Genomic DNA, 15,234 nt, shown 5'->3' with positions numbered 1-15,234 from the left:
ATGCTGGCAGCTCTAGGATTACATCACCTCAGTTTGGCCCACATATGTGATGTGTAAAGCCAAATTTCTTGCATATCCTCCGTAATCTATTCTCTTTCATATCAAGTCTTTGCTCACTCCTGGTTTGCAGAGGGACCTTCCTTTGGCCTGTACTACATACTTGTCAGTTAGTGCGTGAAGACCCTTCTGACAGTGATTCGGTCCCCCCTGGAGTAGCATCACTGCAGTGCCTTGTGAATCATTCTTGTTTTTCCATGTAAAGTTTGTTGTTCTTTAATAATTTGTTTCTCTTCTCTTCTTTCTGTTTCAGCTTTAACTGCTTACACTTACCTCACCATCTTTGATCTCTTCAGGTAATTACAACCTGTTTGGCCTTTTCTTTAGTCTTGAACCTGATTTATCACCTCTGTTTAAAGTTGTGTCCATAGTGCTTGTTCTAAATGTTTGTGCTCTTAATGTGTCCATTGCAGTTTGATCACCTGCCTGATAAGCTCATGGGTGACTATGAAGAAACCAAGTCAGCTCTTTTCATTTGGGTGAGTTGCAGTAGTGAATGGTGAAATCATTTGCTTTTACTCTCTACTACATCATCTTTGGTACATTTGCTCATTACTGAACAGTGGCAGATGGCATAGAATAGTTCCCACGCCATCCTAGCTTACTAGTTTATCATAATGGTGCCTGTTATTTGTCAAAGTGTTGATTTGACCTCAAACTTGGGCCAAACTTTTGTTAACACGCATTAAAGTCTACCTCACGTTAATATAGACCGTTTTTACCTTGTTAGTTCATGTCCCTTTTCGAAATTAGGGCGAAAGTTTCTAAGCCAGTCCTTCACACACATACGAAGTTCTCTCTAGTTGTGCCTGACTGACAGCATTTGTATGGCTTGCTGTACACATTCATGCTTATGTTGGTCCTTCAGGTTGAACACAACTTACGTAATCAGATATGTCACAAACGAAACATACATTTTTAAAAATTTGTCTGGTCGAGGGGTTATTTTACACCACTTCTCCACCGTCAATCACCATGATGGTCTGAAATGCCCACACAATTATGTTAAAGCAGTTTTAATTAACAGTGAGAGTTAACATACTGTTAACTTCCTTATGGGATCTGCAATGTTATGGTAGCACTGAACTAGTGGTGCTACATGTAAGTTCCAGTAAAACTTTCTAGCTTAGACACGTGAAACTTGTAATAGACATTTCAGATCCTCAGTTAAAAGATGTAGGGCTGCTTCATGTATGTACCAAAAAAAATAAATCAATACTTTTGGTAACACTACTAACTATCAAAGGTTCTGTTGCTGAGAGACTTCAAGGTTCTCTGGTTTTGAACACGGAATAGCTCCCCATCAAAGTGGAAGACCTGGATCCAAAAATAAAAAAAACCTCAATTAGAATAGCACTCATTTACAAAAGTCTAGAGGACGTTCTAAGGACTCAAAGGTCCTGGTAGAACTCAATGCGTCTCATTGGTTCAAGTATCACCAGGCTGAGGTGGGGAGACCTCAAAGACAGTATGCTGCATAAGAAGACCGTAGGCTATATTCACATTCCAAGCCTCATTGCTCAAATCTGATTTTTTGCTCAAATCCGATCTCTCTGACAGGATGGTTCACACTCGTTTAGGTAAGTGATTCATGTCAGTCATTAATGTGAACAAACTGGCGTCCTGAAATGACCCTCATGCGCACATCTTACTCAGTAACGTCACGTGAATGAATCACGAGCATCATCAGCACAAACTAACGAGCAGAACGAGCTTCGCTGAGAAGATCATTAACTCTGATCAGCTCTCAGCTTCATTATTAGAGTGAGACGAAGGAGAAAAAGGTGAGATGAGCTGCTTTTCCACCGTTTACAGGCTTTAACTTCTGTTCGGCGCTGCTGCCATGGTAACGCTGAATGATGGGGGGGGGGAAAAGCACATGAATTCCGATCTGAGCGTCACATTAAGGTCACATGGCCACGAATCGGATACGTATCCGATCTAGGACCACAAATGAAAGTGCCTCAGGTCGGATTTGAAAAGATCAGATTTTGCGTGTCCACACAGCTCTGAAAATATCAGGTCTGAGTCACATTAGGGCAAAAAATCAGATTTGTGCCACTTCAACCTGGTTATGTGAACGTAGCCTTGGACCGGTGACGACACAACAAATGACTAATATTCGTGTCATTCTGTTGTGTTCACACTTTTGAGAGGATCCTCGAGAACCAAGATTTTTTTTTAGCCGGATAAAATTTAAAGGCATTATGAACTGGAAATCACGCATTTTCCTTCTGCATTTTAGAAGTGGGCAAAAGTCATTATATTCCAGTGTAAGATTACAAGAACAACAATTTTACATAAAATTTATGATTTATATGAGAATTGTTCCAGCAATTATTTAAGCATACTAAGCTACTACACAGTTACTGCAGCCAACTGTGTGGCTTACAAACTTTTACTTTACCTACATTTCGTTTACTCGTGCTTTCAGCGCAGCCACTCCCTTTAGCTTATAAGCTCAGTGGGAAATCTATAAATGAATCTATAATCAGAATGTGTTCAGTCAGATTGTGAAAAATCCTCTCTTGTAAACACAAACATTGATTTAGAAACCTGCCGTTGCAGTTATGTATCATTATCTATGTATTTCTGCTGTCTTGACAGCCCTAGTGAGGCCCTAGGCTGAAGCAAACGCCAAGCATGAACACTTTTACCGAGGCAGATCATCGGCCTCCTGAAAGCAGCTGAAAAATGTATCTTGTTGCTACAACTCGTTTAATATAATGTTTGTTTATTTGAGCTGAATCTGTTTCTACCTTCAGTTGGGACTTATTTAGTGTAAATAGCTAAGAAGTAAGATGCAGGTTGGTAAATAATTGTAAATAATGAACAAAAAGACACTTAAATAGTTAAACTTATTGTTAAATCATTTATATGGCAGTTCATCATCAGCTAAAACTTTATGATTTTGGCTGGCTTCAAATAAGTTCACAACCTTGTTAAATAGCATTAAAAAGCAAGCTAAAAGAATCTGTCTCCACTGTTAAGCTGGATATTTGCTGTTTGTTTTTACCCCCATACTGTCCTGTGTATATGATACATTGCATGCTCTTTCTTGTCCACTCTCCCCCTGGCGTATGAGCGTGAAATCGTTGCGCTACAGCTGAGGGGTGTCAGTGATCCAGGTCTATGAGTATGTACGTATATGCGGTTGTGTGTTGACCCTATCAGGCTCAGCAGGGCGGCTTTGTTGACATACACTGAGGTCTTTGTTGATGGCATAGCTTTGTATGGGACAATGCGCTGCTCTCTGTTCAGCTGCCTCTTCTGACCTAAGGGTGTCGCAGTGTGCTGATTGCATAGAAAGCTGCTTTTCAGCTTCGCTTGGCCTTAATGTGCTCAGTGGGCCAGCACAACGGGTCAGCCAAGCCTCGTTCTTCTTTACACACAGCAGCTTATCTTTTCTCAGACGGAGCGTAGCTGTATTTTCGCTTTCGCTTGTGTTTAATATTCGCTTTGTGTCATATGTGTCTGCATTGAGCACCAGCTCAAACCCTCAAGGCCCCAAACTGGAAAGGAAAAAAGATGCTTAGCCAGCAGTTTACACTTATGAGCCAGACGAAAATGATTCAACACAACTCCCTCCCTGGTGCTCGAATCCAGCGTGCAGCGTGCCAGCTCAGGCGGGTGTGCTCCTAAGCTTTTGTTTGGTCCTGGCACCGCCGCAGGGGGCTCTCTGCTGGTAAACACACACTGACCCTGCAGACTGCTCAGTGCGACAGCCTGCCTACCCAACATCACTCTGTTGTCCAAACAAACCATTTTTTTTTTTTTTTTATCCGGAACGGCTGCCGAGTGGCCAAACAGGAACGGGGCACTTCAGTAAAAGGGGCAGGACCACCAGCTGTGGCCCCGTTTTGTTATCGATTGGGTCTCCGAGCAGGAGGGCTAAACTGACGCGCACTGCCCACTAGCCCGGAACAGTGTTTCCATTTTAGCTGCCTGGTGCGATTTGTTGGTTGTAAGGAAGCTGAGGGTAGGTTAGATGCGGCAGTGTGATGGGCTGGACTTTTGGTTTTGGAAGCATTTAAAAGAAGAATGGATGTTAGGGGCCATTGGATTAAACATAAATCTAGTCAATCCCCTCATGGATCAGAAGATGGGATTGTGATCAGATTTACGTGTGCTCTAGCAAGACTGTTACTTTATGTAGTTTAACATAATTTCATCATTTAGGTTTTGAAAAGTGCAAAACTTTTGGGCTCTTGCAAACATTAGATTTAAAAAGCTGTTTATCTGGGCAATAAGCATTTATTTGACCTGAAAAACTGTCATTATCTGTTACAGAAAGTGGTGGTTTTATGTATGTCCGTGTGTTTAACCATTTCCAATCCTTACCTTTTGGCAGCTCAGTATTATTTATTTGTAGTTATCATGTAATGCATAGTTCTTCAAACTAGCCCACAAGTGTGCGGTGTGTGTGTGTGTGTGTGTGTGTATATATATATATATATATATAATATACACACACACACAAAATTGTCACCTTGCATGTTTAAGGTGGTAACGTATGACTCCTGCAGATGCCGTTGCATGAGGATGATCAGGCTATAAATACCTGAGGGGTGTTTGACAGGATTCATGGATTGAGAAAAGGTGGTACAGTGCAGTGAATGTCTCATTGGATATGTGGAAAATGGGTTGCAAAGCAGATGTTAATGATTGGAGTGATTACATTTGGGCAACCAAATGAACCGTTAAGCCAATGTAAAGAGCATATATTTCTGTTTATATTTATGTGTTTGTCCTCTGTGCTCTTTCCTCAGTTTCGAGCGGTTCGAGGTGCTGGCGGTGTTTGCCTCCACAGTGCTGGTTCAGCTGGGCGCTCTGTTTATTCTCAAGGAGAGGTGAGCTGCTCCCATCTCTGCTCCTCTCAGCTCCTCGCTGCTCTGCGTGTGCAAAATGGTGCTCATGAATATTTCAGAGCTGTGGGAATGCTGATCAGAGCTCAGGTCCAGGCCTCCCAGAGTGGGGTTTACCTGCCGGTCACTACCCATTCACAGGAGGGGGGAGGACCACCACGCACCGCTTAGGGCAGGAATGTAGCTGTGAGTGTGAGAGAAAGAGTGTGTGTGGCTTTAATCAGCTAATGTCAAAGCTTCTAGATGTGTGCAAGTTGACCATTTCACCCTGAAGCTTAGGCAAGCTGGCTTTCGCTTTCAAATACTACTGAGGTCAGAACTGGGGTAGCAACAGTGGCCATTTACCAGTCTGTAGCGGAAGTATGTGAACCTTTCATTATGTGCATTCTAAAGATTGTAAACATGGTAAAATCAAATAGACCACATTCCACTATATTCTATTGCAATTGTATTGCTACGTTTTGCTGGTCAAAACGGCCATCAAGTACACAGTATTCATTTTTTAGAAGATATTTCTGAGGAGATTAAATATGAGAGAATTCTTCCAGTCTTACAACCAGTGAGTTGGAGCTGCAACAAAAGCTGCTCCCAAGGATCTCACTGACATTCTGCTCCCCTTCGGACACTTAAATCCACACAAACAGCTACCCAAACTCACCTCAGCTGCCTCGCAGGTCCGTCTAAAATGGCTAAACGAGATATTTCTGAGATTAGACGTAAAATAATACACTTGCACAAGGAAAGTTTTCAAAACTGGAGTTCAGAAAATGATTAAAGGCAAGAAAATGGGGCTCCTAACAATCACCTGGAAGACCTGGTAGACCCCAAAACTGCCCCCATCAGATAAACAGCACTTAAAGCTTTCATCTTTGAGAGAGAGGAGAAAATCAAGCTGCTTCAGATCTGAAAACATCCACAGGTGTTTCTGTCCATCCTTCCACTGTGAGAAGACGACTCAGCGCTGTGGGTCTCAAAGGATGTGTAGCTGTTCAAGAAGAACCTCACTGAGAAAAGGAGACGGACACATCAAACAGAGAAGCTGAACAATGGACTGACCACCCCAGAGTCCAGACCTCAACACCACTGAATGTGTTTGATTACTTCAGAAAATGATCAACCAGCTTCTAAGACTGAACTTTGGAGGTGTGTCTGCAGATTCTTTGAGAGACTGAAAGTGAGTCTCCTGAAAAGAATAGAAACCGGTAATAATAAAGGTAAAACTACACTCTGAAGTTGGTCAGGTGGTTGATAGCATACATTCGATACAGGACTCATTTGTATATTTCATCCTGCTGTGATATCATTACTGCAAAGGCCAACATCATGATGATGAACAAACAATATTGTGCAGCCCATCTGACCTGCAAGCTTGCTTTAGTGTTATGAGTATAGTGTTGTACCAATAGACTTATTTTTACATACAGTGTGATGTTTATGGTCATCTTCTCTGTCTTACAGTGTGGAGCGATTCATGGAGCAGCCGGAGGTGCACACGTAAGCTTACTTGATTTTGCATTGCTCATGCACTCACATGTTTGCACATATACTTGCAACAAAAAATATTCAACCCCTCTGGACATTGTACATATTTAGACCTTTGTGCATTTTCTAAAAGAAATAAAGCAGCATTTATGTATGTTTTGTGACTAATTGATTATGAACACATTCAACACAGTTTAACAATAAATGATCTTAAACGCTGGAGTTAATGTAGAACTGCTAATTCACCCTTTAACCCTGAAGATCAGCGCAGACTGATGGTCACCTTAGAAACGCAGACAACAGCAGCACTGACATTCTGGGGCCTCAGGCACCATTTAAGGTGGAACGGGAAAATTAGAACAAGAAGCTGGTGAATGAGAAGAGACTTGAGCCTTGTAAAAAATCGAATGCTAAGAGACAATTTACAAGAAATTATTCCACTTTTAAGGAAAACTTTCCTGCCGGAGATGCGAGAAAAGCAGCTATAGCTGAGTTAATTAGTGATCTTCAGCAGGTGACTTTCATGGATTCACTGCAATATCAGACCGTTCTAGGAAAGAATATGATGCCCTCAGTGTATAAACTGAACCTCGGTGATCAGTGGACATTCTAGCAAGACGATGATCCCAGGCAAACACCTTAGTGAACCAAAGCTTGGCTCAGAGAGAATGAGTCCCACAGTTAAATCCCATTGAAAATCTTTGGTGGTATTTGTAGGAAGCAGGGGCAGCACAGGAGGCAAAGAATATTAGTGAACTCAAAGCCTTCGCACAAGTGGAGTGGACAAAGATTCCAAAAGAGTGGCGTCAGACGGTTATTAGCACTTATAGGAAACGTTTATTTGAAGGTATAAAGGCAGAAAGAAGCAAAACGAAGTGCTGATTTTGAGGGTTGAATCATTTTCAATCTTATTTTTTCAGAGAATTTCCAATTTTTCTGTGTTTGATGCTTTGCCAGTTCACTTTAAAGTGTACTTACAGTTGCTAAAGCTTTAGTTAACACATTTTCATTCCTTTTGGATACACATTCTGAGTAAGCAAAGATGCGCACACACTCAGATTTGCTCCCAGGGGCAAGACTGTTCACACACGGACACACATATAGAGCACCTGCTCCAGCAACACTGCCAAGAGACAACAGCAGCCCAAATGTTGAGTCCAGCTGGGCGCAAGTCCGTCCTGCCGTCCCCAAAATAGGATTCCCAGCTAATCATAGCGCATTCCTCCAAATCAGAGCACAGATTAATACTCGTTTCTCCTGACCAAGACCCCCCGCTTCCTCCTGTCTGATTACTCTTCTTAGCAACATTGCATGCCTCTGATCCAGACTGAAATTCCTCCGCTAATACGTTTGCGTTAAGACCCGCGATAATCATGTCATACATTCAGATAATGCTATAATGTTGCAGACCACCTACACTCTCTAATCTGTCGGACGTAATTCTCTCCCAGCCTGACCTTAACTGCTTTGTGTGGTGAAAGGTGGCGCTGCTGTTGATGTGATGGCTTTGAATGGATTATGTATGTGTTGATATTTGCTGTGGACTTGCTTCAACATTTTCATGTTGTTTTTCCTGCAGGGGGCGCCTTTTAGTCGGGACCTTTGTGGCTCTCTTTTTTAACCTGTTGACTCTGCTTTCGGTGAAGAACAAGCCGTTCGTCTACGTATCTGAAGGTAAGATTGCTTGGGGAAAAAACTGTTGTTTTTCAGAATGTTTGTGAGAGAAAAGGCGATAGCATCTTTTTTCTCTTTGATGGACAGCAGCAGTTCGTAACGCATCATTTTCATCAACGACGTTTACATGCGCTTTTGTTAGGGTGCAAGGCCCCGGATCGGTTTGACTCGACTCGACTCGACTCGACTCTGCTCTGCCTTTTCTGGTTTTCTATTAGCCAAGTCTTCTACCTGGTACACGGCACTTTTTTGGTATCACCTTTATGAAGGTTCCAAGCGAGCTGAGCCGACACCAAAAGGTGACATAAAAACGCTGCAGACTACTGATTGGTCGGAGAGAATCCTCACTATCACCCTGAATACATGTGCGAACCGTTAGCTGCAAGAATCACTAAAGATTAGGCAAAGATTTCAAGCCTGGTAGACAAACTGGGAAATCTGTTTGCAGCACGGAATGTTTAACTAGTATTTCGTCATGAATTAAATACAATTTTATTTAATTTTTATTCATTATTTATGGCTTATTTCAGTATACTTTGCTCCGTGACACAGGTCTATTCTCTAAACACCGCGATGCTTCAGCGCGGCGTCTGGGATGCTCTGCCGCTTCGCATGTTCAACCTGTGTGAAAGTGCTGACCAGTGAACATAAGCAATGAAATAAAAAGCAAGACTTTCCGCATTGCTCACGCCACACAGAAGCAGTATTTGTGATTCAAGCCTGTGTGGAGTGCAGGATGGCTGGGTCTACAGTCAGTAGACCTTTAAAATGCACCAGTATGGTGGATGTTTCTGATAAAATGGCCAGTGAGTGAAGGTTCCTAGTTAACTGGAAACTGATTTTGGTGATTACAGTCCTTTCTTGTTCACCTTCAATGGTCATTCCCTCTCTTGGCCAGCAGAGGGCTGAAGTCTCCAAGGCTCGTATGCAAGAGCGCTGATCATGGATCAGTTTCTGCCTCTCATATGTAATTAAACGTGGTTAGATGAACGGAAAGAGAGCTGATTCTAGACCAGCTCTCATATTGGATATTCCTTGTTTTACACATATTGACCCTGATCTCACCCTTCATTTGGCCCCAGTGTTGTGTGTAAATCCGGCCTGCTGTAAGAGGGGCTCAGGCCTAATTGTCCGCCATAGACATCTAAATCCTTGTCTGCTTCTGATGAGCTGCTGATTTTCTCTCCATTTATGCCTGTGCCCCCTGCAAAACCAATGTCAGGATGTGGCTCCAGGATTTTAAATGGTGTTCTGGACTCTCGATTAAGGGTAGATTTTTGGAATCTGGTATTTGGCAGTGATTTCGTTTTAACTGTTTGCAGTTTATCTATAGTCTAAACTCAAAGTAATCCAGCCTAACTGATCATGAAATCACAAAATTATCATTTGCTGTGGTATTAGTGATGATTACTCTCACTTTTCCCTACTTTATCTTGTCTTAGCAGTTCTGCGTGCGTGTCCGCCTCAGCAAGTAGGTAGCCTTGCCAGCTGCAGAGCAGAGGTCAGACTGGCAAAGAGGAGCCCAGGATTTGCCTTATTTATGCCTCTCAACACTGTACACAGGTCTCCAGCGAGGAAGCAAATATGTGTAAATGTTTACAGGCTGTCCCTCTGCGAGGGATGCCCCCTGCTCAGAGGCCTCACCTCATCTTCAGTCGGTCCAGATGGGACTGTTTGGCTGACGGCAGCTCTAGGAGGCAATAATTGGCTTTTGTTTTTTATGCAATTAAGCTGTTTAAGAGAAGGTTAGACCTTCTTTGCTGTCTACCTGCCTCCGACACAGAATGAAGCACCATAAGCTTGTCTGAGTAGTATTTTTCAGCTGGTCAGTTCTAGGGCTGCAACAACTGATGAACATTATTGATTATTGTTAGTAGAGATGGGCTGATCAGTTTTTTGGGAGTTGATATTGACGATTGAACACGATTGGTGGAAAGCCACATTTAAAAGTGAAGCACCCCTCCCTTCAGTGGTCCTTCAGAAGCTCCGCCCCCAGATTCATGAAGCGCATATATATATATATATATATATATATATATATATATATATATATATATATATATATATATATATATATATATATATATGTATATATATATGTATATATATAATTTTTTTTTGAATATTTATGGCTGTAAAACCTATCAGAAGCGCTGCACGGACAAATGCCTTGATACAACGTTAGAGTGAACAACAGCACAGCAAGTACTGTAATCATTAGCTAGGTTGTGGGTTAGCAACCTGTCGCTACAATTCCTAGTGAATTGTAGTGAAAAGCTGAAGTAGCTTCTTTTTTTTACCAGCTTCTTGCTAACCTTAAATGGTGCAGCAGTCAGGCTGGTGTAACCATTGATATGACCAGCGCCTACACAGCAGGGCAACAGTCCTCCTGTGTTGCGGATGGGTTTTTTGGTGTATTGAAGAGGCTAAAAGGGCTGACGTACGATCACTTTTGCAGTTCTGCGTCTCATTTTTATTTTCAGTCTCTGCTAAATCCGTAGGACATGAAACTTGTGCAGTGTGAGCTGAGATTAACGCTCGGATGCTAACATGCTAACTTAATCCTCAAGGCTTTGACACCAAATCATGGTAATTACAGCTCTGCACGTTCACACAGCAAAATAGGAGCCAAATAGCCATTTATACCTCAAATATATATACACATCGCTGCTGTTGTAACAAAACCATGTATCTTCATTTTTGTCATTTTTCAGTTTTTGACATAATCTGAAAATGCCTGTTGCTCTTTACATTGTGTGCAAATTTCATGATGTACAGACGAAAACAAACGTCCCAAAATGACGTGGGAAAAAGTCTGGTTCCATTATCTTACATTAAAAGTACAGTAGGTTGTTTCCTTCTCCTGTAAAGTTACCATTTTGAGATACGAGGTTTTGACCCGACAGCAGCGATATGTAAAATACTACATGCTGCTTTGTTCGAATTTTCCTGTTCCACCTTAAATGGTGCAGCTGTTACGTTCTGGTGTAAAATTCAGCTCATTTTTTTTTCCGTCACTGATCAGCTCTCAGGTTCAGCTTAGTTAGAGAAATATCAGCAGATCACCGATCGCGTATTTGGGCTGAAATTTGGCAAATACTGATACGTAGCTGATCGATTCTTCGTCTTTTATTGTTCTTGCTATCGGTGGCCGTATCATGACGTTCGTGCTCCCCTTTTATATCACTTGAACGAAAGAGGGAAAGGGAGCAGCGACTACAGTAGAGAGTTAAACACTTTAGTTAACATTCTAAAATACAGGGTGATTCAAAAAGATTCATCTGATTTCAAAATGATTTATTCACTTGTAAATCATTACAGATCAATGCAGTAAACTGTAAATGGTTTAAATGAGCATAAAGTTTATTATGTAATTGAATATGTGCTCAGTATGAACCTCCTCCAGCTGTACAGACAACATCAACGCCATAGTCAGATTCATCCCATACTCGATTGAGCATGTCGGGTGTCGCTGCACTCACGGCTCTTTCAGTGCGATTTCGGAGGTCATCCAGTGTTGTGGAACCAGTGACGAACTGAGCTGTTGGAGGTTCACTGCCCACGAAAATCACTTCACAGTTATGACGGATTCACTCTTATTGAAGTGGAGAACGCAGAACACTTTCTGCTCAGGGGTCTCATCTCCTCTCAGACTGAAGGGAGCCATCTTCCACTGACAGTCCAGAAACTCTATGACCCCCTCTTACAATTGGATTGTGATTGGTTCCTAGAAGCCTCACGGGTGTAAAAAAATATGGCACTTTGAAATCAGATAAATCTTTTTGAATCACCCTGTAAGATGTAAAACCCTCTATAATGAGTTTGCCTTTGACGGCAGCGTGACTGTCATAGAGCTTTGAGAGAAAACTAATTCACAGAGGAAAATGACAAAAGGTCAGCTGAGCTAAGTAAATATAACTAGTAACAAAGTTAATCAACAGTATGTTCTCTGCTTTTCAGCAAACTCTGTTTTGGTTTAGTATTGTTGTTGAAACTGCATGGCTAAATTCTACTTATTCTGCTTGCTAGTGCGCTAATGCACACAGGTCTGCTCGTCCACACTCATATAAGTGTACAGATACGTACATTTTTTAATAAAATTTATTTCTCTGTGTTTTTGGCCTCACTGACAGGAAGTTTTGCTAGTTTTGCTATTTTGAATTACTGAGATGAGATTTCACTCTTGAATAAGGGTGGGCGATATGGCAAGAATAGAACATCGCGATACTTGAAGTGCATTGAATTCATTTAAAACAGACTGATTACTGGAGATGGCAACAGTCTAATAACAGGTATCCACATTGGGCTGATATCAGCAGAATTCTGAATCGAATATCGGTGAAAAGAAAGAAAATATCTGATCTGGTTCTGTGACAAATCTAGCCTGAGATAACACACACTACACTGTAAAAAGTGGATTAGGTTAGAAGTCGATTTGAACTGTTTTTTTAAGGTTTGAATTGACGTAAAAAGTGCTTTTGTTCCGCTAATTTTTTGCATTGTTTCATTTAAAGTTTTAATTTAAAAAAAGAAATACTGCTTATAAAAAAGTATCAGTATTGATATCGGAAAAAAGAAGTAGAAATGTCCGACTTCTACTAAGTATATATCTCTGAATTAAGACATGCAGTTGGTCAGTGTTCTTAAAGTACTGATGACATTCACCAGCTCAGAAAAGTGTATTGTGGTGTAATTTAACACGATAAATCTGAGTTTCTTGCCCACCTGCATTCAAACATTTGGTGAAATTCCTGTATTCATCTTTTTGTGTCCACAAAAACGCCTTCAAACTGATATAAATTCACTCCCATTTTATTCTCTGAGTTAATGATTGATATTAAATGCTTTGCAGAAATGCTGCTGTTGTTGATTTTGCTGGATTTTTATTCATATGCTAATGCTAACCCACACCAAGCCAGGCCAACCAGTGTAGTAGGCAGCAGCTTATTGAGTTTATATGAGCTGACAGCAGAGAATTTCACTGTTTTGTCCCGGAGGTTTGTTTATATTACATCAGCGTGATGAGGAAAGGAGCTTTTTATCAATATTGTATATCATATTATAGATATGTCCTTGAAGAAGGTAAGTGTTTGTGTGCGCTTAAGTGAACGAGTGTCTCACGCTGGGGTTTCGGGATTTGGCGTGACCCCAGCCTGATCAAATGGCAAAGTGGCTGCTGTTACCTCAAGTGAGGACCCTAAGTGGGGACATATGTTAGGTTGAGGTGAAAGGGGTGAGGATTGCAGTTTTCTGAATATTCTCTATCTCTGTCTCCAACAGCTGCCAGCACCAGTTGGCTCCAGGAGCATGTAGCTGACCTGAGTCGAAGGTAAGATCCACTTTCACTGAGTCAACTTTCTGAATTGATCTTTATCTTTCAGGTCTGAATGGATGCCTTCAGCTTTGGACTTGCCGTAAAGTCTGTAATATTTGCTCATAGTGAAATACTGAAAGAGAGAGACCAATATTCCAAAGGAGTAACACATTAGGGATTCACAGTCTAAAAAAGCGGTGCTGAAAGTGTGAGGGGTCCGAAATGTTGTGCATGATAAAAATCTGGTATTTAAAACATACAGGTTTATCAGTGAGTGCCTATCCATACACTCAGTACTCTGATCATAATTGGATTTCTGCAGTTGTCTGATCATTCAAATGGTCATGTAAACAGCATACTCTGATTTCTTAGATCAGAGTAAGATCTAGAAATCCTATTTATCATTGATTTCTCAGTGCATGTGAACTCTTACTCTGATTTCTTTCGGATTTCTCAGTCTGTGCATGTGTGAAAACAGACGGCGGTACCGGAAATAAGCGAGCAGTGTTGCCACGAGACGCAACAAAGCACTTTTGGAGCGACGCTGAAACCAAATACATGCTTGACAAAATGAAGGGTTTAAATATTCTTCATCTTCTAGAGATGTATGTTCATATTTTCAGGAAAAGTAGAGCGATACTTAAAAAAAGCTGCAGCATGAAGTTTCAGGTTTACATTATGTTCACGTTACTTCTGTGATTTTATTGGCTGGTTGCAAAGCAGAAATCCGATAACTGCCTGACTCATGTAGGTCTGGAGTTTCCCCATTATCTGATTATTCAAGTACGTGTAAACGTGTTGATCGGATTACTGACAAAAATCTGATTTTCTGTAGTTATCAGATTATTAAATGCATGTAAACACACTCAGTATCAGCAAAAATCCCACAGGTAAATGTCCTCTTATTGCCCAACTCAAATTTTTTATATTTGTGAATGATTATATATTAAATGCTTTGCAGAAATGCTGTTGCTAACTTTTTTGTATTTTTGCTCATATGCTAATGGTAACGCACACCAAAGCAAGCCAAATAAGAAAAGTATGAGTGTCCGATATGTTGTTGTTCATTATAAAATCCAATATTTAGGACCTACAGGTTCATCAGGAACGCTTTAAAAAGAAAAAATACAGAAAAACAAAATTCCACATTTTTCACAGTTTCCTAAAACAGGGCTTCATTATCCCATTCGCTGCTTTTCACTTCACTAGGTTCCCATGTACACTACCTACCATCTGGTCTTAGAGAAGATTTCATTCTAAAGAGTGCTGACCTTTTAAGTATCTGTGAGTTCAGGAGACAGATGCTCTATGAATGGTCTCTATTTTTAATAAATAACAGGTCATTGCCCCCGAGTACTGCTGCTGATCATGAGGAAGTATCCTACATATTTTCCAGTGCCACTTAGTAACAGATAGTGGCATAAATTATTAAGAATACATGTCCTGGCTAACAATTTATCAGCAGTTTATGACATAGAGGGGATAGTGAAACTGTTTTGAAAGGGACGCCCAATAAAAACAAGCCTGAGTTATATATTTTATACGTTTATTCACAATCTCAGAAGTAATGAGAGTACATCCCCAAGCATGTATGTCTCTTGTGGTAAATGGACGCTCCTGATGCGAAGAGAATAAATAGCCAAAGTATTTTGCCAAAAGTCTCCAATTTTAATGTAAACTGGTTGGTCCTAATCTTGGGTAAATCTTATGTATCGTCTCCAATCACAGGACTATTGTGTTGTTATCTTAAAATTGATATCAGTATTGTTTACATTTTTTTATGTCAATCAAGCCTGGTTGATACACAGATTTGTCTGGACTTGGTCAGTTGATTTGGTTAGT

At 40.9% G+C, this 15,234-nt stretch overlaps 1 protein-coding gene across 1 annotated transcript in view; it reads left to right on the top strand.

The window, feature by feature from the left end:
• Positions 1-15,234, top strand: part of slc30a6 (solute carrier family 30 member 6) — a 51,468-nt gene that overhangs the window by 24,346 nt on the left and 11,888 nt on the right. Inside the window, exons 5-10 of the mRNA XM_036583269.1 lie at positions 311-353; positions 471-536; positions 4,827-4,907; positions 6,381-6,416; positions 7,984-8,078; positions 13,359-13,407. Coding sequence (XP_036439162.1) covers positions 311-353; positions 471-536; positions 4,827-4,907; positions 6,381-6,416; positions 7,984-8,078; positions 13,359-13,407 — 370 coding nt within the window. The remainder of the gene's footprint in view (positions 1-310; positions 354-470; positions 537-4,826; positions 4,908-6,380; positions 6,417-7,983; positions 8,079-13,358; positions 13,408-15,234) is intronic.

The sequence above is a fragment of the Colossoma macropomum genome, unplaced genomic scaffold (assembly GCF_904425465.1).
Source record: "Colossoma macropomum unplaced genomic scaffold, Colossoma_macropomum, whole genome shotgun sequence".
NCBI classification, from domain to species: Eukaryota; Metazoa; Chordata; class Actinopteri; order Characiformes; family Serrasalmidae; genus Colossoma; species Colossoma macropomum.
Note: the sequence above shows the minus strand (reverse complement) of the source record. Positions and strands in the feature narration are given on the sequence as shown.